Below are 26878 nucleotides of genomic sequence, written 5' to 3'. Positions count from 1 at the left end.
GTTGTTGCTGGCTGCCTCAACTGCTCACTATAATACAAAATCAGGGTTGTAAGGTAGGTCAGGCACACCTTTCATGGGTTTCCAAAATATACTTACGCTTTACATTAGCTGTTCAATTCTAATAATACACGGGCGATGAGTGGTTCCTGATAACTTTGGTCATGTTCTACTGCTTAACTACAAGACCGGCCTTATGATTAGGGTTAGGGATCCCATTGATTCCTTGTTCCCCGAATGCTCCGTTGCAGTTTTGGACGACTGGAACAGAGTCCTGTTTTATTTTCAACCTTTGAAACTGCAGAAAGTCTGCGTCTCTGCCACTGTATCAAGTCCCTTACCTAGCTGCCTATATCAGACAATCAAGATTTTCTTGTACTTATTGGCTGGCAAGCTGCAGCTATTATCTGTAATTCCGTAATGTGTCAAGGTCAGCGCTGCAGAGCCGCATGTTGTGAAAGTACTGGTTACAGCTACATCCCTCATGTCCTAATATCCAACGGGTAAATATGGCAGCGGAGGCGGAAACGAGAAACCAGTGTAATTGACGCCTTCGCAATATCATGCTTGGCGTTGCCTCAAATCAGAAATGTTGCTTATTTAGGCTAGTATTAATGAGCGCAGTTACAGTGGGTAATCAGTTGGAGTAAGGAGAGAAATAAAGAAAGGATACAAGCGACTGTAAATACAAGTAGTAATTGACTGACTTAGACCCGCCGGAGTCGGTCCGTCGCCGAAGTCCTAGGTCACACCGTCGTTCCAAAACTCTTCTCAAAAGAGGTACATTAGCGCCATGATGACATGTTAACATCTGATAGTATTAGTATAAGCTGCTAATTCCAGCCGGAGCTATCAAAAGTGGTTTATTAAGGCAGCAAATCAACGTAGGATACCTGCGTCTCTTTGATCCCCCGCACCATCACAGCGTCAATGGAAACCTCTGGCGCAGCCGTCCCCCGAACTTGTATATCAACGCTGGGATGGGGATTAAGGCCAAGGCAATGAAACCTAGCAGAGAAGTCCCCCAGCCGACACCCAGTGATTCATACATTTGAGGTCCGGCAAGGGGGAGGAAAGCGGCGACTATGCAACGCAAAACGGAGAAGGCAGCTAGGCCGCTTGCAGAATGTTGAGGGGTAAGCGTCGATTATATATGCCTGGGCGGGAAGCCAAATCCCAACAATGGCAATACCAAAAGGAATAATTCCAATAATCGGAACAATCCAATGTACAGCTTGGTCTGCACTCCATCCATACCAGAAAAATGAAATAGGTAAAACAAAAGCAAAGAAAATACAGTCTGCTAGACGCATCTCAGGCTCAAAAACCCCATGATTAGCCTTAGTCATGCGTATAACAGTTTTGTCTGACAGCACGGCGAAGATACCAAGCCCTACTGCATACCCAATAAGCATCGTTAAATAGACTAAGCCAGTGATACCAATAGACCAGCCATAGCTGCCCTGAAATACCGCCGGAATGGTATTAAAAAGAAGATATAAGCAACCGTATGCAAAAGCGATGTATAAGGAGATGCTGAATATAATGGCCGAATGGAAAAGCATTTTCATCGGTCTCACAAATCCGTCAAGAAGAATCTGCCAGGTGGGCAGAAATGGGGTGTCTGGGTTATCGTAGCAGCTGCGAAGTTGTGGGCGGTTAAGCTCCCGTCGTAATTTCTGTGTTTTGCGCCTGATAAGGACTTGATGGTTTGTTTCACGATTAATGGCCGTTGAGATGAGAACTATAATAGCTGCCGGAATGAAGGTTATCCAGTTCACCCAACGCCACCCTATAGTCTCAGAGACAAACCCTCCTATCAATGGGGCACATGACGGTCCAAAAAGAGGGCCAAGCATCCATACTGCCATGGCTCGCCCTCTTTCACTGACTGGAAAGAGGTCACTAATAACGGCGCCGCCAATTGTCTGGCAGGCCGATCCTCCGATTCCAGTCATAAAGCGGAAAAATATAAGCGTGTCTAAAGTAGGGGCTAAGGCGCAGCCGATAAACCATAGACAAAACCAGAGGTTCGAGACCAACAGAACAATATTGCGGCCGTAGATTTCGGATAGAGGCGACAGAAATAGAGGTCCAACGGCATAGCCAAGGAGGAAGATGCTAACAGGCATCGCCCCTTTGGTAGTGCTGGAGACTTCCAGATCCTTCTCGATGAAGATGATTGCCGGAGCCAGAATAGAAGAGGCAAATGGTGACATGAAGGTGATCATTGAGAGGAGACAAACTATTAGCCACTTTTGGCTGTTCTTGAAATTGAGTGGCATGGCCGGGTCATCTTCCCTCTCCCAGCCAACTATATCTTTGTCCAAATCTGAAGTCGGGATTATGGGAGATGTCGGTTTCTCCTCTATCTTATTTTGAGGTGGCCTGGTTGGGAGGCCTTGGTCAGTAACGCTTCCACTCATTTTCATGGGCTCTTCTATGGTGCTATCTCTCATGGCACGCTGTTCAGCAATAGCTGTTAGTATCCGAAGCCACAGCGCCTGAAATGGGTGCTTACGCCTTGAGTCTCAACGTCGAGGATCTGATCGTCTAACTCGCCAGCCACGTTGCTTTTGCTAGTTCCATGCTTCTCACTGGAAATGACAGAGTTCCCCTCTTCGAGAGTTTTTTCGTCCTCCATCATGGCACCAAAGGTCGTATTGTAGATAGGTCTTATTCCGAATTGAGTATTTGTGTGTGCGGAGTTTGGAGGTAGACAAAGCGGCATGACAGATTCAAGTACCAAAAGATACCATCATACTGGCAGGAAGAGGCATTTTTATGTTAGAATCGTGGATAAGGGAGATTTTTGGTGGAGGATTACTTGATTCTGTAAGTATCATTTCGCTCTTGGCTCTATTAAGTTTGTCAGCACCCGCGCGGGCATGGCGTAGACAGAATAGGAGATTTTTACCTTGCGAATGAACACCGCCTAGTTGAGTCCGCAAATGGCGATCAAGGGTCCACAGAATGATCCTGCTCAACGTGCTAGCACTGGGTTGTTGATATTGCCCCGGTAGCACAATTGACCTCCAAGGATTCTTATTGACATGTTATGGACATGAGGTAGGCTGTTCTCGTTTGTCTCGGTGAATCACTTATCTGTGACAGTGAACTCATCCCTTTTCCCTGTTTACTGAGACTTTAAATGACTCTCTTGTATGGGAGGTCCTATGGGGTAAAACACTTTGATCTAACCATACTTAAACTTGATGTATTCACTCCCGAGTGCCACTCTCTAATTCTAGTTGGTGCCAACATGCGTCGGTCTACAAGCGTCGAGTCGTTGGATAGGAATACCTTCCACATAACAACCTGTAGAGAGAAATGGTCTTAAATCCAAATAAATGATTTGTTAAAGAATATCACAATTTTCTAAATCTACAAGTTTACTTAAGTTGGCAAGATTATCACGTCTTAAGCGCGCCAAACTGAAAGCCAAGTGGTGAGCTTGCTTTTCAAGTTTCTGATATCTTTACTCCCAAGACACTAACACGATGTTACGCCTTGTGGGGTTCGTGATCCGATCCACCGTCCGTAGCGTCGGCGGTGAAGCTACTGATTGGCCTGGCCATTTGGTGCCGCAGCGGAAATTGCGGTATTATCCCGCAGTGCGGGATCGCGTAAGTCCAAGCCAGTGGCTAGACATCTTTTCATTTTGGACTACAGTCCAAGGTTGCAGAGGCAAGATTAGCCAAGCCTGTTGCCAAAGACAGGCCACTGAATTTCCCCCTTTGCCGGTGATTCCAGTATCTATTGCAACGGTAAGGGAGTCGGTTTTATAGGTTGCCAAAAGCTTTGCTATATTTTTGTTGGCTTTTATTATATAAATTCCATAAAATATATAAAGAATAGGCCAACCATACGTCAGCTTTTTATATCAGCAGCACACTATATCCTAGAACATTCATACAGTTCGGTACATCCCAAGATTCATCAATTTCAGTCCGCATCGACCATACTGTTTCCATGACTAACAAAGCTTCCTTCATAGTTCCAAACATCTCTAAAGGCCCCAGCCGACGTACTAGTGCTCTATATATAGCCTCATCTTCAGGCGGGGACAAGCAGCCAGATATGCACATTGGCCATGCCAGTGCCCTTATTCCAGGCCCTTTTGGAACCCGACAAAGTAGGTCCGTTGCCTTCGCAACCGACCAACGAAATTCTTGGTGGGAAGGCTGCCACCCCAGTACGACTACGTTCAAGTAGCTCAGCGTAGCAAGCAACCATACCATTTCGTGCTTGGGCTGCTGGTTCGCATTTGCGTCAGGCCAAGAATCGACAACTTGGAGTGTGGTGACATCCTGAGCAATGTATTGCCGCTGGCAATGACTCTCCAGAGACTGAATACCTGCTTTAATTACGTCCGATAGGACTTTGCCACGAGACTCGAGTTCGCTGACCTGCAATGAATTGCTCTTCTTTTGCATGCGCTTCCACTCTTCCAGAGATGCTACATCACCTAGGACCTGCATGATCCAGTTTCGTAATCCAAAGAACTCGTCAAAGCACAGATAGCCGGCTTGGATTGCTTCAAAGCTCTTCTCATAAGATAGGGATTCTGGGACAATACTTGCATGGTAACTGGCAAGTTGTGGCAAATTGCCCAAGGTGACACTCGATAAAATGTCGATGTATAGAATCGTGGCTGTAAAGAATCGCAGCGCCGCTTGGTTTGTGGTCCACGGTCGCCTTAACCCAAACTCCGGAGGCGGCCATTTGTGGGTTTGGGTATACAAGCTGTTCAGTGTCTTGGTCCACTCCTTTGGGTCGGGGAGAATCCGCAAGAAAACTGCAATGGCTGCATTGAGATGCAACTTCCAATTGTCCTTGTTAGATGTCGCCACTTCAAAAAAGATCATTTGAAGAATGCTCTGCATAACCACGAGCCCTCTATTCATGTCAAAGCCTGGAGCGTTGGTGTTGATATAATTTACTTCCTTGTGCAACTCTTTGAGGCCAAGTTCTATCTGGCTCTCAAATTTGTGTATCATTTGCATTGTGCATTCATCGTGGGCTCTGTCGCCATTGTTAAGAACAATAGCATAGAACGACGTTGACAAGGAAACCGCGCTATGGTACACAGCCTTATTGGTGTGCAGTATTTCCAATATCCAACCTCGGCCGCCCGCGAGAATCGATGATCGGTAATGCGGGAAGAGGTACGGGAAGACATAGTCGAGGTATATCATAAGCAGATGTAACTCTTTATCAGCCTCCCCTTGACCGATTGGCGTCTTGCTCTGCATAGGAGAATCCTGCAGCACCGAGCTACTATCGTTGCTAAATCCAGAGGTGAAGGCAACGCCGAGATGGCCGGGAGAAGGATCGGAGTCTATAAGTGTATCTGTTTTATCTATGACGTCCGTAGCAGGAGACTCCGTGTCGATATGGCCAAGATTGCTAGCCTCGGCCTGAAGTATCTGGAGGTGCTTGCGTTTACGCTTCTGGGTGGCGGAAAGTTTTATCTGTGCTTTTATCTCTTCCATCATGTTCATCTGCCTCACTCCACCGTCCATCCATGGTGGTTTTTCCTCTTCGTAATAACATGTAATTTGTAGTGCTTGACAAGTGTCACAGACGGGGCGGTTTTCGGCACACTTCTTGCGTCGGACTCGGCAGGTCCAACAGCCGTCAAACGAGCGGAGCTTGCTGTACATGGGCTGCTAGAGGGATGCAAAGGAAATTGAACTGGGAGTGGACGTAATTGTTTGGGGAATAACGGTCTTGAAAATGAGGTTGTCGCTTCATGTTATTGTCAAGGTGTAGTAGGCGATGGGAAGCGCCTTTACGTTATCCAAATACGGATTTTCATTTGCCCGGAGGGAAGTCCCTTGAAGGGCTGGATTGATAATTATTTACTACCTACTAGGGGGGCCTCAAAACCAGCCAACTCCCCGTGTATGCTCCACAAAACATGGTGAAGGTGAAACATTGAATCGGTCTGGAAGATTTAAAAACTGCAATGGCAATGTTGGCTATCATCTTGAGGCAAATTCTTGGTCGATTCTAAATTAGCAGCAATAGTTTCTACAAAGATCGTCATGATTGTGAATCCATCGTATCTATTGTAGACCTAAAGAGAACTGGGGGGGAGGGGCGCTGTTGTAAGCCTCATTGCTGTCAATTCTTCAAGCGCAGTCTTGCTACTATGACAGGAATACCGAGCAATAAGAGCATGAATATTCATGAGTAAGAGATAGCTCTTTAATGAGTAATGTATTAACGACACTTTTCGTGACAACGTGGAATTTCCGTGCTGGAATTTCCGCAAAATGTGGGCCAACGCGGGATCTGTCAGATTTATCAGGGGTGTTTAAACCGGTCTGGCTTTAGTCGCATCATGTACATCCCAACCGAAGGCGCATTTGTTCCATCGGAATCTTTATTCAGCATAGGAAGTGTAATATAATCACTCATCACGTAAATATCATTATGTCATTTGTAATTGTCACTCTTTGGCTATGCCAGCAAATTAGTCTTTTGAAGAAGGTATTCCAAAGCATGTTCACCATCGCATTACTAAAGTTAATAATCTCAATGCAGTTTGAACTAGTCGTCGGGTACTACAATCCTCTCTCGCCAGTGCTAGATCAGTAACACTCCTGACATAGGTCGGAAGTTCCGTGAGTAGGAGTTTAGTCTTTATCGGATTTGATAGAGATAGTAGGTTTCGTATATATAACGGAAGTTAGTTGCAGTTACACATTTAAAATTTCTGTACTAGGATTGTTTACCACGACCATCGAGCATCTATCTATAATCCAAAATACAAACTCTATACACAATGTCTTCTTCAATTACCTTTTTCAATCACGATGCCGGGAAGAAGATGGCAGAAACATTCAACTATTCGCAGGTGGCCAAACTGGCCAACGGAGCTGTTGCTCTTTCTGGAATGTTGGGAGTGGACGCGACCGTGACTCTTGCACCAACCCTAGAGCAACAGGTCGAGACAATCCTGGACCACATAGAAGCAGCTCTTGCAGCTGCGAGCGCAAAACCCACAGATGTCTTCAAAGTCATCAGTTACCATATCGATATTGAAGAGAGTGCTGGTTTGATTACCGCTGGGTGGCTGCGAAGATACAATTTCAAGCCGACGTGGACTGCCATCGGGGTCGCACAATTGGCCATTCCTGGAGCTCGGTTGGAGGTACAAGTGGAAGCATGGCGTTGCTCCCAGGATAATTAGGTCATGGGCCTTGGAAACCTAGAATACGTTACGTAAAGTAGTCCGTTCATCGATGCCATCGAGATTCTTGTAGAAGTCTTCTAGACTAGACAAGCTGATTGTTATACTATTTATAACTTTAGTTATCAATCTGAATCAGTACCTGAGATCACACCCAGTTTAATTCATCCTATGGTAGTATAATAATACAACAGGGTTGTAACTGTAATGGCAAGTCATTTTGCTTAGCCGTCTAGGATGAAAAAAGGTAAAAGGACGCATTCTTTCTTCAGATGCCGCTAATTAATGCTCCCTTGCAGTAAGTGACAGAATAGAATAGAGATAAATGTATTGGTTGCAAGATTGGCCGTTCTTGCAATAAATGACAAATAACTGACCAAGTGAGCTCGGAAATGATGTTACTGCTAAAGATATTTTCCTTGTTCTACACTATATTATCAAAGACTTTTATTCTTCTAAGAATCAATTGTTGCAGTGTTCAAGTCTTACGGGTTTCAATGCAAATATTTTGATACGTGAAGGCAGAAGGAAGTCAAGTTTAGTTAATCTTATAGCATTGAAGGGAAAGTTGTTTTTATAACTGCAAATGTTAATATGCTAAAAATGATTCCAGTTACACTGTTGCACCCACGCCAAACCGCTTCCAGGAGTCTTTGCTTGATACACTCTCCCCCACGCCTTCACATTGGCACGGTCGGTAATCATGTGTCCAAAGCCCATGCGGAACATGTATGACATCAGAGGCATGTAAAATATGTCTACTAGAGTGAATGTGTCTCCCGCCATGTACTTTTGTTTAGCAAGGATGGCTCCGTCGTAAACATCTAGCTTCTGTGCAAGCGTTGCTAGGAGGCTGTGGACCAGCTCCTCATTCTTCGGCTCTCCAGTGATACTAGTAGTAGTATTACGTGTCATTAATAACTAGAGAAATACCTTTGGATCAGGCACTTACGGTTTGAAAATTATTTCCCACTGCAGTGGGCGAGCAACAGCATCAAAATTGCCATTTCCACGCTCGCCCATTGTTCAAAATAGCCCATCTTCGTGAGATTAGACAAGTCAGGGAGTAAAGGAGTACCGACGTTGTCGTATTTCCTTGCCAGATAGCGACAAATAGCACGGGATTCTATAGCGTGCATCAGCATTTATTCCCTTCCGCTTCAAATGAAGTTTTGTGTATATCACCATATAGAGATATCTCGCCGTCTTCGAGAATCAGCACGACACCGAATAGTTGTTTGGCGAGATGACTCGGCACCTAGAACACGAGGTGACGATTAGTCCCGGTGTTTGGATCAAGATAACAGGCACATGTAAGGCACATGTAACGGAAGCCATATGCCTGCCTTTTGTTCCCCTTTCATCAGGTCAATGTCGATAAATTCATAGTTGGAGATGCCCTTTTCCGCTAGTGTAAGAAGGACTTTTAAGGTACATGAAGATTTGGGGGTTCCTGTTAATTTGAGAGCCATATCCTTCGCTGTGTACGTGTATGAAGATGAATTGGTTAGCGATATCTCTACTTCAAACTTTTAATTTATATATGGCTCGGGCTACCACGAGCACTAGCTGTCTCTTGTAACTTTCCAGACAAGGGTTATTGGAAGTTCCGTGAACTTGAATGTGGGGCGCACCTCTATTAAGACTTCGTGGAGAGCCTCGCGGAAGTTCCGTAGATACGTAGGGAATTCCGAAAGAATAAACTAGCGGCACAACTTCGTGGGCCAAAGTCAATCTTTGGAACAAACATAAGCTATCCGTGAATGTAAGTACTTGAGTAGATAACCCCGGTCGCGCGTAGGTGCCGTTGAACATTCGTACGCTGTATTTGGATCACTGACGGTTTCTGAGACTTTTACATCAACGCCGATAGGAATCTTCACATCACTTTTCCATCTTCTGATCTATTTCTACGGAATATATGATAAGAATGGCGGAGCTGGAAGCGACTTTACCCTTGGATGGCTCTAAAACACGGCTGGAGACCATCATCACGTTGATGAGCCAAGCAAACGTCGAGCAAGATACGTCCTGCAGGCTTGTGAGGCCTGTAAACGACGCAAGGGTCGCTGTAACGGTAAACAACCTTGTCAACATTGCTGGAAGCGAGCTGCCAAGTGTCGGTACCCTAGCCACCCTCAGTTATTGTCTAGTAACGATCAAGATGATACCAATAACTCGAAAACTGGATATACGCCTACCATAACTCTTAACTTAGAGTACATCTTTCCATCATATTAGTCTTATGAAAAACTGTAGCTGACAATCCTCACAAAGGGACGTGCAAAGTATACAAAATTCAATAAAGAGTTTGCAAAAACAGCTCGACAACATTACCGCACATATAAACTACCAAGTTAGAAATGAAACTTCTCGGACTACCCCAAGGCCTCTTTCACAGCAACAACATCACGTTTCCAAGACCGAATCATCCTTCATACCCCAACTGCAAGCCATGTCACTCGCCGAAAATGATAGGATAAATCTGTCTGATCTACAGTTCCATGGGCCGTCGAGCTCCGAGTATGGCTTGAATATAGCGCAGGTGATGCTACGACGGAGTAAGCGGCCTGACATATCTATAACGGGAGTCGACCACCAGAATTGTTCTGGTATCGATGAAATGACAACGGTTACGGAGGAGCTGAGCAACAATGACTCGTGGGGAAGCGGCGATGTCTTCCACCAACCATTGGACACTCCATGCACTGTGCCAGTTCACAGATTGTTAAGCAAGGCAGACACATTTCGACTTTTACAGGTATATCAAGAAGTTATTGGAAATTTCTATCCGATACTAGACCTGCAATCTCTTGGCGAAGAAGCTGGGAGGCTACATGATTATGGAGGAATTGATCTAGGATTAAGGCGAGGCAATTCTTCGCACGTCGATAATGACAGCATGCTATTATTGAATCTGGTTTGTTCAATTGCTCTTACGGCTGAAACTACTGGAATATCTAAGATAGCCCAAGTATTCTACGAAAGTGCACAGAGCGCGATTCAGACAAACATAACGGCCCGGAAACTTCAGATACGAGATGTTGTACTGGTACTATTAGCGGTTTGTTGCAAATATTCATTGTCCATATTGGGCACTTATTCAAGGGTACATCTAACGTTAATAGAGCATCTACCACTACTTTAGTGATGATATTCGGTTGGCATGGCGACTGTGCGGTATCGCTGGTCGGATGGTCATAGAACTTGGCATTCACCGTTGGGAAATCTTCCACCAGCTTTTCAACGTCCCATCTCAACGTGATAAAGTTGCCAGCACTATATGGACTATTGTGGTGCTCGACCGACAATGGAGCTGTGCCCTTGGGATTCCACAAAACTTCCAAGAGTCAGACTTTGATAAGCGCCTGCCAGTCCCTGTTAGTACCGCTATGAATAATGAAGAACACATTTCTAACGCCTCATAGGAATGTGCGATCCATTTGAAAGCAATGCTCTCGTACGGGCTGTTAAGTCCAATGCATTGGGATCGTGTTCAGCGTAAGATAGCCGGCGCTATATGCAGTGATGAGGATTCCTTTCGATTCCTCACGTCAGAGGTAGAGCAATGGCGAGACAGCTCGTTAAACGGCATGAAATTTATTCATCCTAGAATCCAAGATGATCCGAATATCTCTTGGAAAACCCGCAGCGTCATTCCCACATTATTCCACTTGCGCGCAAATCAACTGCAGCACCTCTTATTTCGACAGCTGTTCATCTCGAATCCCAACCTTGCCATAAGCGCTTCATTCGCGGAACCATACCTCGAAACAGCCTACGATACAATAGAGATTCTCTGCGATATTAACGAATCTTCAGATTTATATAGGAAACAGCTTCCCGTATTCCGACACTTTCTAGCCTCCTCTATCTCTGTAATATGCATGATCACCACGCATAAAACCCAAATCGAGACGATATCGTCATCTGACGTGCGGCAACAGTTCCTATCAAACAAGACAAGCGACATAATTACAAGAGCAGTGCAGCTTGCAACAGCTTATGCAGATTCGTCAGGCATCTCACGACAGCTGTGGGAGCGGCTTGTGTCTATCGTGGAATCTCTATGGCAACATAAAATTATCCCGGATGGACGACTTGATCAGATGACTTCGTCTTCTTCAATCATTGACTTCAATGTGGTGGACACTGGTATTCCAAGCTATTATAGCCAAATATCTAATACATCATGAAATAGATCAATGATTGTACCTGAAACAACTAGTGTATACTACTGTTATATCTAGCTAACTAGCATAGGTACTATACCAGTAAGTAGTATAGATAATAAAAACCTCGGATACGATAGAACTCCCAACTGTGTATCGTTCACAAGCATAGATCCCCCAGCCGTGCTTTGATCCTTGGCATCAGCTATGGAAAGCAGTAATATGGTGAGGCTAAAAAGATACACAAGCACAATAGGCTTTAGGAGCCATGATAGTTTTGTCCGGATCGGCGATTGAGCCAGCGTAAGCCAGAGGGCTCGACCAGAGATAGCGAAGATTAGGCTCGTACCCATCATATATGCTGTAGCCTTAAAGGCGAAAGACACTTCCCGATCATAGCTTAGTCTGGCTGAAAAGTATGCCCAACTAGACAGGAACAGCTGGCATCCGGCAAAAATTGTTGTAGAGCCTACAGATTTATCCATGGCGTCGTATCTCAGGCGGTCGACCACAAGCCGAATAGCTGCATTCACAGCCATTGCAGTACATCCCATCTCCGGCAAGCTCATGAGCCCGCAGTTGAGAGCGGTTACCAGTCCAAAGAACGCGATCATATTAAGCACCGACGTTAAGATTTGCACAGAGGGAATCTTATCCACACGATTCTGGTCAAGTCTGGCACCGCAACAGCCGCCAAAGTAGCACCCGACACGCCCAATGGCTTCACCAAGCAACAGCGCCAGGGCCATAGAAGGAAGCAACACGTCTCGAGCAACGGTTGGTGCAATATGATGGATCTGCGAAACCCACAAAGCTGAGAACAGTATGCTTCCTTGAATAGATATGCCGTTCAAAGATATAGTATCCAGGAATGGCACGCCAAACATTTTGCAGAAACTGACCGTGCAGCTATCGGGGTCAAAGGTCCTAGCAAGTGAAGTACAAACAGAATCTGAGTTTGGAGACGTCCTTTGAGCGAGAGGATAAGAATCCAGCGCTTTCGATGCAGAACCATCGATTGCTAGCATCAGAGAATTAATGGCTTTGGCTCCGAATAATCCGGCCATGACGGTCCCAACGCCAGCTATAATTAAATCATGAGTCTCTATGCCCGATAGTAGCACATCGCGCTGTGAGCAATACACAGCCGCCGTAACCACCTGAGCCGCCATTATGGAAACGCTGAGCATCAGGCGGTACAGGGTTATCCGCGATCTCTGACCAATGCGAATATAACCGGGCCTGACCAAGACAAGCTGAACAACTCCTTGCATGGAGAGTTGCTTAAACGCTAGCCGTATCAACCAGACACAGTAGAAAACAACACTGGCAATGTAGTTCAGCTCACTGATTCTTTTCACTGGCATCAACACGGATAGAGTAACCATTATCGCGGGTAATGCCCGGACAATCAGGAGAGATAATGCGTTAATGACCGTAAGATGTGCGTACAGTCTCGAGTTTTTATGGGTTTTTCCTCTGAACTTGAACAACGCAACTGTATCCGACAAAATCTCTGTGATTAGACCGGCGTAGATCAAATACAGGGGCCGGCGGGGAAGGCTGTTGAAAAGAATGATGGCAAGAGAGCTAAGCGACAAGATATGGTGAACAAGGTACTCAGATGAGTAGCTCAAAAGTGGCAGCTCTGATATCCATAGCGCACCACGCGAGCTCAGACAAATCTTCTCCATTGCGGACATTCGGGAGTGAACTCCTGTCTGATCTGTGTCTGCCGGGGTGAACACGAAGGCTCCAAGGCAGATTGGAGCGCTCATTGTGGTCCATACGATGCCAACAATGAAGACAAAGTAGGCTGGAAATCGGCTCCCTTGATCTTGCTTCAGCTGACCGTATGTTGTTGGCATAAATCGCTTCATGGCGGTGCGCGCAATGAGGAGCGAGACTCTGTGTCCAGCTAGACAGACTAGCGCCAATCCTGCGTCGCGGACAGAGATTGCGTTTGCCAGCGAATACTGACTGGTCGTTTTGGCCTCCATTTTGCCTGTTCTAGTGATAAGCAACTTGGATATACACGTTATGAGAGTCGGCGTCAACTGTCGAAAAAGTCAGGTAGTTGAGCCTGTCCAAATATCGCTGTCATATCTCAAACATCTCATGGATCTGTTCAATAATGCAGTGAGAGATATAACATAGAGCGTATACCCTGCTACGACCTGATATAGCCTAAAATGTCAGCACTAAATCAACATTCGTATTGTACAAATGTACGTAGGAGAAGCCCTTATGGTCTTGGTATTGACTGGGGTCATTCCGTGCCCTGCTTCCGTGACGAGTTTCTCAGGCTTGAACTCATCTGAGTCCCCTATGCCTGTCAGTCAGCCCGACCCGTTTGGGGGCCCTTTTCATGTGGATCTGCCTGTACCAATGGTTCCCAACGAATGCTCGTTATCGTTCACCGATCCTTGGCTGGGAGGCCGGCGACATCAGAATTAGGGTATTTGATCGACCTGTGACGGTCCATAAAGTCTCCAGTATCGCCACCTTGCCGCACAAACTTTGTATGGCCGAGGCTCTGCACCAGGGCCGGGATGTGGCCCCTCTGAATCCTGGCCTGCGCGATCTGGGAGAAAGTCCATAGGCCGGGACTGAGGGGCTGCGACGTGGAAGGCTGGGCAGCTGAGATGCCCTAGTTTTACCAACGGCTCGACGGCATGCTCCACTCCAACGAAAGAGGGAGGGCATTCACGGATGGACGAGACAGGCATGGCATAATACTTTGGAGACCTGCGATAGACAGTGTAGGTTAAGATGTAGCTGATGAAAACAGTCACTGGGGCCTAAATAGTATGTGAACTGCAGAAAGTGCTCGTTGATGGATGCCCCGATGGTGCGCTACTTGTGCTCTTGCTGCTAGACCTTGGGACCTTTTTAGCGGCATGCTTATTCTGACCATCACCAAAAGCAGGATAGCCAATACCCTCAACCATGCGGGCCAATGACAGCTTCTGCTATGTCCTAACGAAGCTGGGCCGCCATAATGCTTTCCAATGATTGCAATATGCCGCCAGTATGATAAATCATATATATATACATAAAGAGGTCATATTTATAGAAGTGCATAATATATATGTATGTATGTATATCTCGTCAAATTTAGTATAAATGAGCGTAGCTTACGTGAGAGTTTCCCCTTTTGGGTTCTTGTTGCTCTAACGTTTGCTCGATATCCTAATATGCTTTTTGCTAACTCTATCTCTTAGTTAACAGCGACTGCATATGATCCTTTGACGTCTTGCTCAATCCTTAATGCGTCAATGATAGTATATGCATGGCTCCACCCATACATGTCTGTCCCTGCTAACTTCTTGGCCCATTTTTTGTTAGTAACCTCGTTACAATAATTGGAAAATGCATTCATAACAATCGAAAGTGCGGCATATGGGTTGTTGGGATTGGCAGCTAACGCCTCGGCTTGGAGAGCTGAGGCTGTGAGATTGTTGGTTCCGTTTGCCGTGGAAATTCCCAACAGATAGGCCTCGCGACAAGTCTTGTAGAGATCAGATACGTAACCGTAACTATCCTCAACGTCTTGTCGAGTGCCAGATAGGGTTAAGTGGCCAGCTACCAAATGCTCAAAATCGTACTCCAAGGCATACTTGTGTGCTAGCATATAGCCAGGAGTATCCTCAGTCTTCCCCAGGAAGAGATATGGGGACCATTTTGGAAATATGACTACCGAGTGCCTATTAGAAAGAGTCTCAAGGATTATACGCGGCGTAGGCAGTAATGTTACAGGGGTCACTCACTATCAATAAGTACCAACACTTTTTGTGCTGGGGCATATATATATGAGTTATCAGGAGAATGGTTAGGGCCTCTATTCTCGAGATGAAGCGTCTGATTGCCAACGGTTAACGTCATTTTGTCCGAAAATGTCTTATCAGGTAATAGGCGATAAGGGTCGTTAGCTAATGCGAGATATTCGTGAGTCAGTCGATGGCCGATTCGGGTGATGTTGCCGTACAGAAATGAGGCTCCATTGTGATCAGCGTGAGAATGACTATATACTTGGTGTGTAATAGGGAGGTGAGTGATGTTGCCAACTGCATATAGCAAGTTTCGTCCAATAGATGGCGGTGCATCAATCATGATGACGCCTTCCGTTGAAACCAAAGCCATTGCCTGATAATAATTGTTGGTAATCATGTAAGCTCCCTTGCCAAAGCTCTCAACACGATATCCATCGGTATTAAGAGGGAGCCCAATTGCAAAATCTGGAATCGGGTTGTATGTAGGATTCACCTCTCCCGGAGGTCCGATTACTTGAGGTGATGGACTTGAACATGCTAGCGCTGCTCGCAAAAGGCTCAAAACAAACAGCGGCTTTAGCATAATGTCAAGGTTCGCAAGTTAGAAAAGGGGATGATATAACGAATTCACTGGCTGTTGCTTCTGTTGTATACATATACATACATGTATATATATTGCTTGAGCAGTCTGAAACTGAATAAATATCTAGTACTAACATTATATACACTTCTTATATGATAGCTATTACGTTTCTATCCATACCCTACTGCTTTTCGCATATTCTGAAAGAGGTGTTTTGTCTGTGCATTGGGAAAGGTGGGTATTTTCCATACAAGGGACGGTAATTTCGGCCTACAGTAGCGGTATTAATAGCCCGACCCATTAGTTTTACCGAAGTAATCAAAAAGATACGTTATAATATTTCCTGTTCATGCTAGCGGCAGTTGTTTGTTTACAATACCAGCTGACATAGAATGCAGAATGTAAAATGCTTACCAAGTTACTAGCTAGTTGGGCAACGGTTCTGCTGCAAGCGCAAGAGCAGCTATAGTTTACAACTGACACATCCGATTGGAACTGGTTGTTCACCTTACACGTCTTACAGGCAAGGCGCACTGCTGCAAAATTGCTCTTCTCTCTTTTTAGCCTCTGGGGTCTAGGTAGGCATTAGGGTGGAGATGAAAATGCACAGCATCATGGTCCCAACCTGGTTATTGCAGCATCGGGTGAGGTTAGCCACAAGAAGGCCACAGCCAAATACTCCATACTACAGTATAAATGGATTGATGAATGGGACATACCGCCGGCGAAGAAGTGTAGTATGAGCTGTCGCCCTCTCGCATATTTTTCAGGGGAAACGGGCGACAACAGCCGCTGCTGATGGTTCCCGGCATTGCTGGAAGCAAAACAAGCGCCCGCTTCCGGCCTCGTCCAGTTCATAAGCTTACAACTATCACAATCAGTCCGATTTTATACATGCCATACTCGGCAATTGTCATTTGCATGGGGACGAGCGCTGAGATGGAAACTCGTAAGAAGGATCTCGCAGCTTACACTCCAGGAATGTATGAATTCAGGTTAGCTATGGAGTACAAAGCATTTTATCATACTATCCAACCACCGTATTATGCAAGGCTCAATGTTGCATACATATTGCTTGGCTCGATGTTTTTTTAATTATATTTTATATTACAACGTTTTAGAAAATATAACTTATTATGCTCTCCCTATATTACTCTTCGTTACCAAATATCATTACCTCATTATTAAAACCTAGGATAGATTCATAGCTCCACATATATTGCCACAAAGTTTTACAATATACTCTTAACGTTTGTTTCTTAACATTAGTTGGGTCGAGTGGGTTGAGTAATATACCTCGCACTTTATCGAATAGAGATTGACAAACTATTGATTGGTTTGGTATACCATCTCCATCGGAAACTGATGGATACTCTCCAGACTCGCCCGTCACGTCCTCATCCAGAATTGGGCACTCACCATCCTCGTTGATTCCGCTTTGCAGCCACTTATTATCAGCTAATGGGTTGCTCGATCCATATGAGAAATCGTACAGCTTGTAAAGCATCTCCAGGGTCTCCACCCATGCACTCGCGACGCGCCAGCGAGTCTGCCAGGATTTGATGATTTGCAGTAACTGATCAGCACTTTCTTTTGCAACATCTTTTGGGCATTTGCTACAGGTCTGGGTATATAGAATCCATAGCTGGATTGCCGAAGCCGTAATGGTGGCGTTTGCAGCGAAGGTCGATCGAAGCAAATCGCGATCCCGTTGGTCTCCATTATTGAGCTCCATAGCCATTGCTGTTATTGCTTGGGCACTTTCTATACAAGTATTGATGATGTGAGGTTCCTTATGATCAAGAGAGAGGCCCGCGTTGTCAAATTTTGTGACTGGATCGATTTCCAATGTGAGCGCATATTGAGAATCTAGTTGAGGTAGATACTCCTGATGCATAACACATTTTGAATGCAGCAGCAGAAAATTCAGGTTGATGAAAGCCTGGGCTTGCCCGGTGACCTGGTGTAGCTTATAATTTTGTATCGACCAGTTTAAAGTCGGTGGAAGAGTGGCGGCAAATAATTCCACAGCCTTTTCTTTCTGGTAAAATTGACCTGTAACATCAGTCGGAGTCTCTTTCCATTCCCTTCGACCACCAGATTTATATAGCATTGCCATATCTCCCCAAAGCTTCACCATTGCGACATAAAAGGGAAGGATTCCGAGTTGTGAAAGCTGGTGGCCGTACAGCACAATTGAGTCAAGGGTTGGTCCTGAATACGATTCCCCAAAAGCAAATGTGTTTGGGGGACAGGGAAGCTGGATGCGAACTGACATCATATCAATAGCAAAGAATCGGTTGCATGAATATGACACCAGCCGATCAACCACAAAGCAAGCCCAAAATGTCCTCCTTCGAATCTCCTTATGCTGATTGGTGTGACGTTGGTTGAACTCGGAACCAAGCTGTAATGCGTGAGCCATTCTTATGGCGGTGCCAGCATACATCCATGACTTGAAGCTTGTCCATGTCACGAGTTCTCGAATAGCCAAAACCAAATTCCCCTGGATGGTGTAAACTGATGATGAATAGCTGTTAGTAGACTTTTAGCAATTGCGGTGTTGATCAGGAGCATACCCGAGGGCTCATCAGAAGAATTGCGTGCTAGATTTCTAGCAACTTCGGCATAGTGATTCGACAGAGCAGATGCGGATTCAACCCCGAAGTCTTCTTTTGCCTCGTTGTCGGAGATGTACAAGGCGGAGAGAGTGATTATGGCAGTTACCAGCAGCTGGGATTTGCTGCTTAGTGCTGTAACATCTTGAGTTGGTTTATGGAGGAAAGAGCATAGTTCTACATCATGATGGCGGTCAAGAAAAATCTTGAACAGCCTCTCCAGCTGTGCAAGGCTCAAAAGAATATAGCTGCCTGAACTGTTCTCAAGTGGATTTTTGACCTGTAGAGTTTCATAAGTCCTGACAGGTGCGGGCTCAGAGCTTGATTCGGGGGAGTATAAGGCAGAATAGTTCCCTGCCACGAGAGATTTTGGCCATGTGCACCTTGACTTTCGTTTTAGGCAGCTTCTACACGTCGGTCGGGCACCATCACATTTGGTCTTTCGTTTTCTACTAACCGAATCCAACGGATGTCAGTCAGGTGCTATGTGGCGAGTGAACTATAGCCAGATTAATGGCTCCATTTTGTAAAACGTACCATACTTCACAAGCTTGGGGTGTACGGCTATCTGGAATACTTTTGGGACGCTGCATGTTTCAAGTTCTGGAAAGGAAACCGGATGCTGCAGCGAGCTCTGTGAGATGAGCGGACCAGCAAAAGGTAGAGGAAGATGGAAACATGTAACCAACCGAAGGTTAAACTGAGACGTAGAAGAAAGCCAGAGGATGAGCCAATTTGTCATAGGAGGTCTCGGGTCAGACATCGGAAGCTAACTTGTTGGAGCTAGCTGCCGAGTTTTTTCTTTTAGTACTAGTACTGGATACGGAGTACCAATAGCATGATCCAGGATAACTAACATCCCGCTATTTTATGTATTTACAAAGCAAGCAGCTCGATTTTGAGCCTGGAAGTCTGAAGTATAACTTTATTTGCTCTTAAGTTTCTTCTCCAGAGTAGTATAGTTAAGTTTGACCGACCTCAGGATAGGTTTTGGGTTGGTGTTCTTAAATTGTAAAAAAAAATCGCCTCTGTAATTGGGTCTCTTTTGCCTATTATGAATGCTAAGCCATACTGAAAGCCTCTTTCAACGCCTCCTCAAACTCGCGATTGTACTCCATTGCAGATTCCAGAATCCCATCCATCATCATAAAATGATGTGGCATGCCCTTGTATCTATGGGATTTGACTTTTATGCCCGCCTGCATGAGCTTTCTACCATATGCTTCGCCTTCGTCACGCAGAATATCCATCTCTGCAGTAATAATAAAGGCAGGGGCGAGATTGGCGAAATTCTGTGCGTTGATCGGAGATAATTTCCAATGCTAGAGAGTTTTTGTCAATTGTTAAACTCGGACATGTTATGAAGGAGTCTATACTCACATTTTCATACTCTAGAGGTCTTGGAGAGCTAAGGAATGTTCGATGAAGATACATCATACGTTCTGCTGGCAAGCCTACAGTATCAAACTGTTCTCTGTAAGACTCATAGGGGCAATCGGCCTTGATTTTCCCATCGCGTGTGAAGACGCCTGTAAGGTCCACGCATGGCACTGCTAGGACTTGTAATGAGAGAGGGTAGCCTGCGTCCCGAGCAAGATGCGCAATTACGGCCGCGATATGTCCGCCAGCAGAAACTCCGCCTATAGCTACACGGCTAACATCAAGATTAAACTCCCTCGCCTTTTCATCGTGTATCTACTAGAATAGTTAATTCTCTCAAGTTGAAGACGGGTTCATGATGTGGGGATTTACCCATTTGAAAGCCATCCAAGAGTCTTCAATTGGAGTTGGATATGGGTTTTCAGGAGCGAGACGGTAGTCAACATCGAAACATACGCACCCTATCCCCTTCGTCAGCCGTCGGCAGAATGGGTCATCATAATGGAGACCCCCAAAGGTCCATCCTCCTGCGTGATAATTGATGTAGACAGGACGCTTTGCTCCGCCCTCCTTCCATGGCTCGGGCTCAAATATCCTAATCGTGATCTTACCACCCTCTACAGCACACTTTTGTTCAGTGACACGAAAGACTTCAGGGCCTTCGGCGCGGCCATATGAGATAGTGTACTTTAAAGGGTTGTTCCGTGCTTCTTCGATAGGTTTGTTTGTTTATTTATTTTATTATTAACGTCTACTAAGTAAGCTAGTTATATAAGTCCTTATTTAGGTACTAGGACGGTAGGAGCTACTGAATTTAAATTAGGCGTTTACTATATTTTAATATAATAAAAGGAATAGGGAAGTATTAATTTATTTTATATATTTATTTTTATAAAGGGGGGGCTATATAAGCTTATCTTTTTTATTAATTTTTAAAAATCTTTATATCTTTTATTATTAAAAAGGTATTAAATATAAGTAATTTTAAAAAATTTTTTTTTTAATATATTAAAAAAAAGGGGGCTATTATATAATATTTTATAAAGTACCCTTATATCTTTAGCTTTTTATATTTATAAATAAACCTAGTATTATATTTAAATTTTTTATAATATTTTATAAAATCTTTATATTTAGATTTTTTAATTAATAGTTTATATAGAATTAAGTATAAAAAATATAGCTTTAAGGATATAAAAAGGGCTTTATAAAGGCTTTATTTACTAATTTTATATAACTTTAGGTAATTATTATTTTAATTATTATTTTATATTTTTTTATATTTTTTTTTTATTTATTTTTTAATAAAAGTAATAATAAAGTAATTTTTTAAGTAGTAAAAAAGTTTTAAACTTTTTTTTATTAATTAGTTAGCTTTTTTATTTTTTAATATATTTTTATAACCTAAGACTTAGGCTATTTTTATAATTATTTATAAAAGTAATCTTTAGGTAATTTAATATAGCCTTATATAAGCTTCTTAAGATAAAGTAAAAGTTAGCCTTAATATTTTATTTACTACTACTAAGTTATTTAAGAAAAGTAAAATCTTTTAAATATTTAAATTTATAAAAGTATATATTTTAATTAGCTTTATAATTTTAAAAGTATTTACTACTTTAGTATTATAAATTTTTATATTAGTAAAAAGGTTATATATTATAGTTTTTTTAAAATTATAATATATAATAATTCCTTAGTTAATATTATTTTATTTATTTTATAACTTATTTAAGTAAGTAAAAAAGGTAGACCTAAGAAGGCTATTAAATAATTTTAGGTATTTTTTTATTACTTTTAACTTTAGTAAACCTTTAAAGTCTAGGCTTACTTAAACTACTTTATTATTTTTAATAAATAAAAAAAGTTAAATTATTTTCTTTACTAAAGCTATAGTATATTATAATTAAGTAAGGAAAACCTTAGGGAGGAGTTTTTTATTAATATATTTATTAATTAAGTAATTCCTATTTAAACTTATAAAATAAGCTATTATATAAAGTTTAGTTTATATTACCTATACTAATACTAAAGGGACTTTTAATTTTTTATATATAATAAAAAAGTTAATTATTTTTTATATAAGGATAATTACTTTAGCTACTATTTTAAATAAAGGTTTTAAAATTATAATTAGTTTTATTAAGCTTATTCCTACTTATTTATTTAAGTTTATTATATTTTATTTACTTTTACTAAGTTAAAAAGCCTTTATTTTATATAAAGTTATAAAAGTAATATAAGCCTTAGTTACTATAGCTACTATATTTAGTAAAGATTTTTTTTATATTTTATTTAAAAATTTTAAGAAATTAACTACTTTAAAAGCTTTTTTTTTTATAATTTTAAAATATTTTTTAAAAAAAAGCTATAAATTTAGGTATATTTTTAATTATTAAACTAAATCCTAGGGGATTATAATTTTTCCTTTAAAATTTACTCCTTTATTATATACTTAAGTTCTAGTCCTATAGAAATATATAAGTTTAATCTTATTTAAGTTAAAAAAAACTATATTTTTATTACTTTAGTTTAAAGTATTTTTTAATTTTTATTAAAGCTTTTAAATAGTTTCTTTAGTATTAGCCTTTACTATTATAATATTAATATTATTTATATACCTAAAGTAAGTATTAAGGTTATTAAGCTTTAGGTTAGGGGAAAAATAAAGTATAAAAATAATAAAGAAAATAAAAAACCTTTATAAAGTTTTATATTTTAGCTTTATTTTTAAAAAAGTAGTCCTATAGTTATTTTAAATAAAGGCTTTATAATTACTTATAAAAAAGTTAACCTATTTTATAAAAAAGGGAGGCTACTTTTATTTCCTAAGTTTATATATTAGGTAGTTATATATAATAATATTAAATATATTAAAAATATTAAGTATAAAAAGGAAAATAATAAAACCCTAGGCTAAGGTAACTTTAATATTATATAGTAAGTAAGTAACTAAGTTTATTATAAACTTTTTTAAAAAAGCTTTAAAATATTATTTTAATAATATTTTATATTTTATTATTAAAAAAAAGACTTTTTTAATTAAAATTTTTTTAAAGCTTTTACTTATATAAAAAAGTAAAAAAATAGGTTTATAACCTTTATATATAGTATATACTTTTTTTAGTTTTTTAAATTTAAAAATAATAGTAATTTTTATATTTTAAAAAAAAAGTAGGTAATATTTTATTATTAAGTATTTATAAAAATAGTTAATTATATATTTATTAATAATAAGTTAAGTAAGTTATAAAAAAGTAACTAATATATTATTTATGCTAAGTATAGTATTTCCTAACTTTATTATAACTTTTTTAGCCTTTAGTTTTAATATTATTTAATTTTAGTAAATATTTTTATTAATAAAAATATCCTTTTTTTATAAATTTAAAATATCTTTTTTTATTATCTTTTACTTAAGAAGTTTATTTTTAAAAAAAGTTACTTTTTTTATAAAATTTAAAATATTTTTATCCCTATTTATTAAAAAAAGTAGTTAAAAATAATTTATTACCTTATATTACTTAATTACTAATTAAATATTCCTAGTAATACTAGCTTTTACTATAATCTTATTTTAATAAGCTTACTTACTATAGTATATAAAATTTTTAAAGGTTTTATAAATTCTTTTTTAAGTAAAAAAGCTATTTACTACTTTTTTATAAGTTTTATAAACTACTTTATATTTTTTTAATTACTATAGTATACTATAGCTATTTTAGTATTTAGTTTTACTAGCCCCTTTTATAACTTTTTTAAAAAAGTTTTATAAAGCCTTAGTATATTTATTAAAGTTAATTTTTAATAATATAATTAAGTTAACTATAAAGAGAGTTTATATAAAAAAGTATATAAGTTAACTAAAGTCTTTTTAGTATTTTAATAAAATATATTTTTTCCTTACCCCTAAGGTTATTTTAAAAAGCTTAAGTAGGTTTATAATTACTATATAGTAGTTTAACCTTATATTAAGGGAATATTTAACCTTAGTTAATATAAAGTAGTTTATAAAAATTAAGTTAATATATTTTCTTAAATATTAAGTAAGTATATTTATTAAAGCTAAAAAAAAATTATACTTTTTTACTTATTTTATAATTTTATTATCTACTAGGTTTATACCCCTGCTTAATTTTTAAAGTTAGTATAAGGTATTAAAATTACCTATAATAATTAAATAAAGGAGGGGAGAGCTTTATTTAGTAAAGGTTTTTATAGTTAAATTTACTAAAGCTTTTTAGTAAATATTAATAATAATATAATTATATACTTTTATTTAATATATATATTTATTTTTTAAACCTAAGGGAAAAAGTTATTTATTAAAGAGATTTAAAAAGATTTTAATAAATATAAAAACTAAGGGTTTAGTATTTTTTTAATTATTTAAAAAGTTATATACTTAATATTTAAGGTAATTTTTATTTTACTTTTTATTTAATACTTTATTTTATTAAATATAGGATTCTTAAATTAGTATAATATTATAATTACCTTTTTATATTAGTAATAAAGTAATATTTTAATATAAATTATTTTTTCTAATATTAGCTTAAAAGATTTTAAAGTTAATATTTCTTTAGTAGCTATAATAAAGCCTATTATTTATAAACTTATATTAAAAAGTTTATTAATTTTAAAGGGGGTATTAAATATATTTTTATTACCTTTAGCTTTTTCCTTTTTATTATTTAGGCTAATTATATAAACTACTAACCTAGTAAAAAAGGTTCTTTTATAAAAATTTTCCTTATTTAAGTTAACTTTAATAATAACTTTTTTAACTAAACCTTAAGGGGGGAAGGGTAAAGCTAAGCTAAAAATTAATAACCTTATACAGGGGCCTGTTTAAGTCTTTAAGTTAAATATTTTTTTAATATTAAGGACTAAAGTAGGGGTAGGTTTAGGTTTAAGTAGGTTAACTTTATTATATTTTAACTAACTTAATTTTTAAATTACCTAAAGTTAAGCTTTAATTATTTATACTTTTTTTTTATTTTTAATAATTAGTTTAGTAAAGTAGTTTAAAAAGTTTATTATATAAAAGCTATTATAATTAATATACTAAAGTAAGAATAAATAATTAGCTATAATATTATTATATTTAAAAAATAATATACTATATTTATAATACTTTTTAATCTTAATATAATTCTATAGGTTATAAAATCTAAAGTATTATAGGTATTAAATAACCTAGGGGAGCTAAACCTAAATTTCTACTAAAAAAAAGCTACTAAAAAGTTTAAAGCTAGATTTAATATTTTTATTAAAAAAGATAAAGTAATTATATATATTAAAGAATTTTTTAAAGTTAGCTTTATAATAAAAAATAAGTAAGCTTTTAACTCTTACCTTAGTATATACCTCTTTTAGGATTAGTATATTTATAAAGTAAGTCTTACTTATATTAGTATATATTTTTAATATATTATATATAAGAAAAACCTTTTATAAATATATTTTTTTAATTTTTAAACTATTATTTTCTACTACTAGCTAAAGTATAATAATTTTATTTTTAATATTTTAATTTTTACCTTTAAAGGTAAAGCTTAATTAGACTTTTTAAAAGTAAGTAATATCTTTATTTATAAACTTTAAAATTTTAATTAGTTTTTATTTAACTTTAATAATTAATAGCTTTTTTTATATATAATTTAAAAAGCCTTAAATAAAAATATAATTATTAAAGCTTTCCTTAGGTTTATTAGTTTTATTTATATTTTTTTTATTAATAATAAAAACTAACCTTCTACTACCTATAGAAAAATACTTTAGGTTATTAATTCCTTTCTAAAGGTTTTTATTATAAGTATTTTTTATAATATAATTTATACTTATATAACCCTAAGGTTTTTCTAACTTATTTTTTTAATAAATATAAAAACTTTTATTATAGTAAAAGTTTTAGTAATATTTAATTTATCCTTTTTATTATAAAATATATTAGCTAATATTATTTTAGTTAATTAAACAGCTTTTTTTTTTACTACTTAATTTCTTAAGGTTTTTAAGCCTTCCCTTAGGGTTAATATAGAAGGTAATAAAGTTTTTAAAAATAATATTTAAGTATAAGTAGACTTATTTTACTACTACTAAGGAAAATTAAAAAATATATTATATTAAGTAAAAGTTAATAACTATAGCTATATTTAATACTATATTTTATTTAACCTACTATTATATATTAATTTTATTAATTTAATTTATAATTTTATTTTTAATAAAAAATTTCCCTTTTTTATTTAAGTTAATAGCTTTTTTTATATTATTAAAAATAAAAATAATAAAGCTTTTTAAAATTATTTATACTATAATTACTATTACTACTATATTTAATTTTACTTTATTAAAACTAAGTAAAAGTATTTTATTTATACTATAGGCTTTTTTAAAGTATTTTTTTTTTTAAAAATAAAAAAAAAGATTATAACCTTTTTTATTTTTAAGCCTAAGGGGGTTACCTCTTTTAGTAATTAAAAAGCTATTATTAATCTAAGGGTAATAGGTTTTATTTTATTTTAATTATTTAAAAAGTTTATAAATATTTCTATCTCTCCAAAGTCCTTAGATAGGACTATAAATAAAAAAATTATAGTTATTTTATCTAATAGCTAGTTAAACAGGTAAGAGTTTTTAGTGGTTAGGTACCCAAAAGGTAGGGTACCTGTAGATGTAGGAGGGAAGCTTGCTTCTTCAATAGGTATTTAATACGTCTGTGGGCGGCTAACGTTGTATTCATTATAGTACTCCACAAACACGGGATCGTAGCGTGAAAGGAGATTGTCGGGAATGCTGTTTAATAATGGTTGATAGATTTCCGGCTGTGATTTGGTTGTAGCCATGATGCAGAAGCTGATAAAGTTTCACGCTGGTATCCTTAAGTCTGACGTTCCTCGACATGAGTATACAGTCTCTATATATATTAGATTTAGTGAATCTAGCGTGGTTTTAAGCTATACACAGAACGTAGACAGTATCTCCTTCTAAGGTATTTCAACATGGGACCTTACGGGACAGGTCTCGGGAAAGCCGTGCCCAGAGTCGGAATAGCCGTGGCAAGATAAAGCAATCATCCAACTCGTTAGCTCCAGTCCCGCTAGTAAAATTGTGAACGTAATGAGCTTAAAGGAATAAGTACTCCGTAT

At 38.7% G+C, this 26878-nt stretch overlaps 10 protein-coding genes across 10 annotated transcripts; 2 read left to right on the top strand and 8 right to left on the bottom strand.

Annotated features, from left to right (window-relative positions):
* Nucleotides 1-916: 916 nt before the first annotated feature.
* On the bottom strand, nt 917-2641 carry M431DRAFT_551729 (hypothetical protein; the record flags this gene model as incomplete). The annotated part of the gene is made up of 3 exons (XM_024921350.1): nt 917-1107; nt 1190-2369; nt 2519-2641. The coding sequence occupies 3 exons, from the start codon at nt 2639-2641 to the stop codon at nt 917-919; spliced, it is 1494 nt and encodes a 497-aa protein (XP_024767215.1).
* A 1147-nt stretch (nt 2642-3788) lies between these two features.
* M431DRAFT_514341 (hypothetical protein) lies at nt 3789-5741 on the bottom strand. The gene has a single exon (XM_024920211.1). It carries the CDS (start codon nt 5661-5663, stop codon nt 3876-3878), a length of 1788 nt encoding a protein of 595 aa, XP_024767214.1. The 5' UTR covers nt 5664-5741; the 3' UTR covers nt 3789-3875.
* A 1049-nt stretch (nt 5742-6790) lies between these two features.
* M431DRAFT_129913 (hypothetical protein) lies at nt 6791-7280 on the top strand (the record flags this gene model as incomplete). Its single annotated transcript, XM_024912431.1, has 1 exon — nt 6791-7280. The coding sequence occupies one exon, from the start codon at nt 6791-6793 to the stop codon at nt 7196-7198; it is 408 nt and encodes a 135-aa protein (XP_024767213.1). The 3' UTR covers nt 7199-7280.
* Nucleotides 7281-7660: 380 nt separating this feature from the next.
* Nucleotides 7661-8670, bottom strand: M431DRAFT_501967 (hypothetical protein; the record flags this gene model as incomplete). Its single annotated transcript, XM_024918079.1, has 5 exons — nt 7661-7778; nt 7863-8090; nt 8189-8324; nt 8384-8456; nt 8545-8670. The coding sequence occupies 5 exons, from the start codon at nt 8668-8670 to the stop codon at nt 7661-7663; spliced, it is 681 nt and encodes a 226-aa protein (XP_024767212.1).
* Nucleotides 8671-9202: 532 nt separating this feature from the next.
* M431DRAFT_551726 (hypothetical protein) lies at nt 9203-11394 on the top strand (the record flags this gene model as incomplete). The annotated part of the gene is made up of 4 exons (XM_024921349.1): nt 9203-9417; nt 9509-10262; nt 10327-10578; nt 10627-11394. Coding segments are annotated over 4 exons (1989 nt in total), but the record flags the coding sequence as incomplete, so codon positions are not given.
* A 50-nt stretch (nt 11395-11444) lies between these two features.
* Nucleotides 11445-13481, bottom strand: M431DRAFT_536229 (hypothetical protein; the record flags this gene model as incomplete). Its single annotated transcript, XM_024920987.1, has 1 exon — nt 11445-13481. Exon 1 carries the CDS (start codon nt 13368-13370, stop codon nt 11445-11447), a length of 1926 nt encoding a protein of 641 aa, XP_024767210.1. The 5' UTR covers nt 13371-13481.
* Nucleotides 13482-13823: 342 nt separating this feature from the next.
* Nucleotides 13824-14321, bottom strand: M431DRAFT_536228 (hypothetical protein; the record flags this gene model as incomplete). The annotated part of the gene is made up of 2 exons (XM_024920986.1): nt 13824-14118; nt 14251-14321. The coding sequence occupies 2 exons, from the start codon at nt 14319-14321 to the stop codon at nt 13824-13826; spliced, it is 366 nt and encodes a 121-aa protein (XP_024767209.1).
* A 269-nt stretch (nt 14322-14590) lies between these two features.
* On the bottom strand, nt 14591-15726 carry M431DRAFT_501965 (hypothetical protein; the record flags this gene model as incomplete). The annotated part of the gene is made up of 2 exons (XM_024918078.1): nt 14591-14955; nt 15141-15726. 2 exons carry the CDS (start codon nt 15724-15726, stop codon nt 14591-14593), a joined length of 951 nt encoding a protein of 316 aa, XP_024767208.1.
* A 1150-nt stretch (nt 15727-16876) lies between these two features.
* M431DRAFT_129907 (hypothetical protein) lies at nt 16877-18994 on the bottom strand (the record flags this gene model as incomplete). Its single annotated transcript, XM_024912430.1, has 3 exons — nt 18882-18994; nt 18306-18796; nt 16877-18246 (listed from the first exon to the last, which is right to left on the bottom strand). The coding sequence occupies exons 1-3, from the start codon at nt 18935-18937 to the stop codon at nt 16877-16879; spliced, it is 1917 nt and encodes a 638-aa protein (XP_024767207.1). The 5' UTR covers nt 18938-18994.
* Nucleotides 18995-19405: 411 nt separating this feature from the next.
* M431DRAFT_102067 (hypothetical protein) lies at nt 19406-26575 on the bottom strand (the record flags this gene model as incomplete). The annotated part of the gene is made up of 5 exons (XM_024911382.1): nt 19406-19666; nt 19725-20039; nt 20097-20434; nt 25293-25312; nt 26445-26575. 5 exons carry the CDS (start codon nt 26573-26575, stop codon nt 19406-19408), a joined length of 1065 nt encoding a protein of 354 aa, XP_024767206.1.
* Nucleotides 26576-26878: the final 303 nt, after the last annotated feature.

This window comes from Trichoderma harzianum, assembly GCF_003025095.1.
Source record: "Trichoderma harzianum CBS 226.95 unplaced genomic scaffold M431scaffold_42, whole genome shotgun sequence".
NCBI lineage: Eukaryota > Fungi > Ascomycota > Sordariomycetes > Hypocreales > Hypocreaceae > Trichoderma > Trichoderma harzianum.
This window is presented reverse-complemented; position numbering and strand designations above follow the sequence as displayed.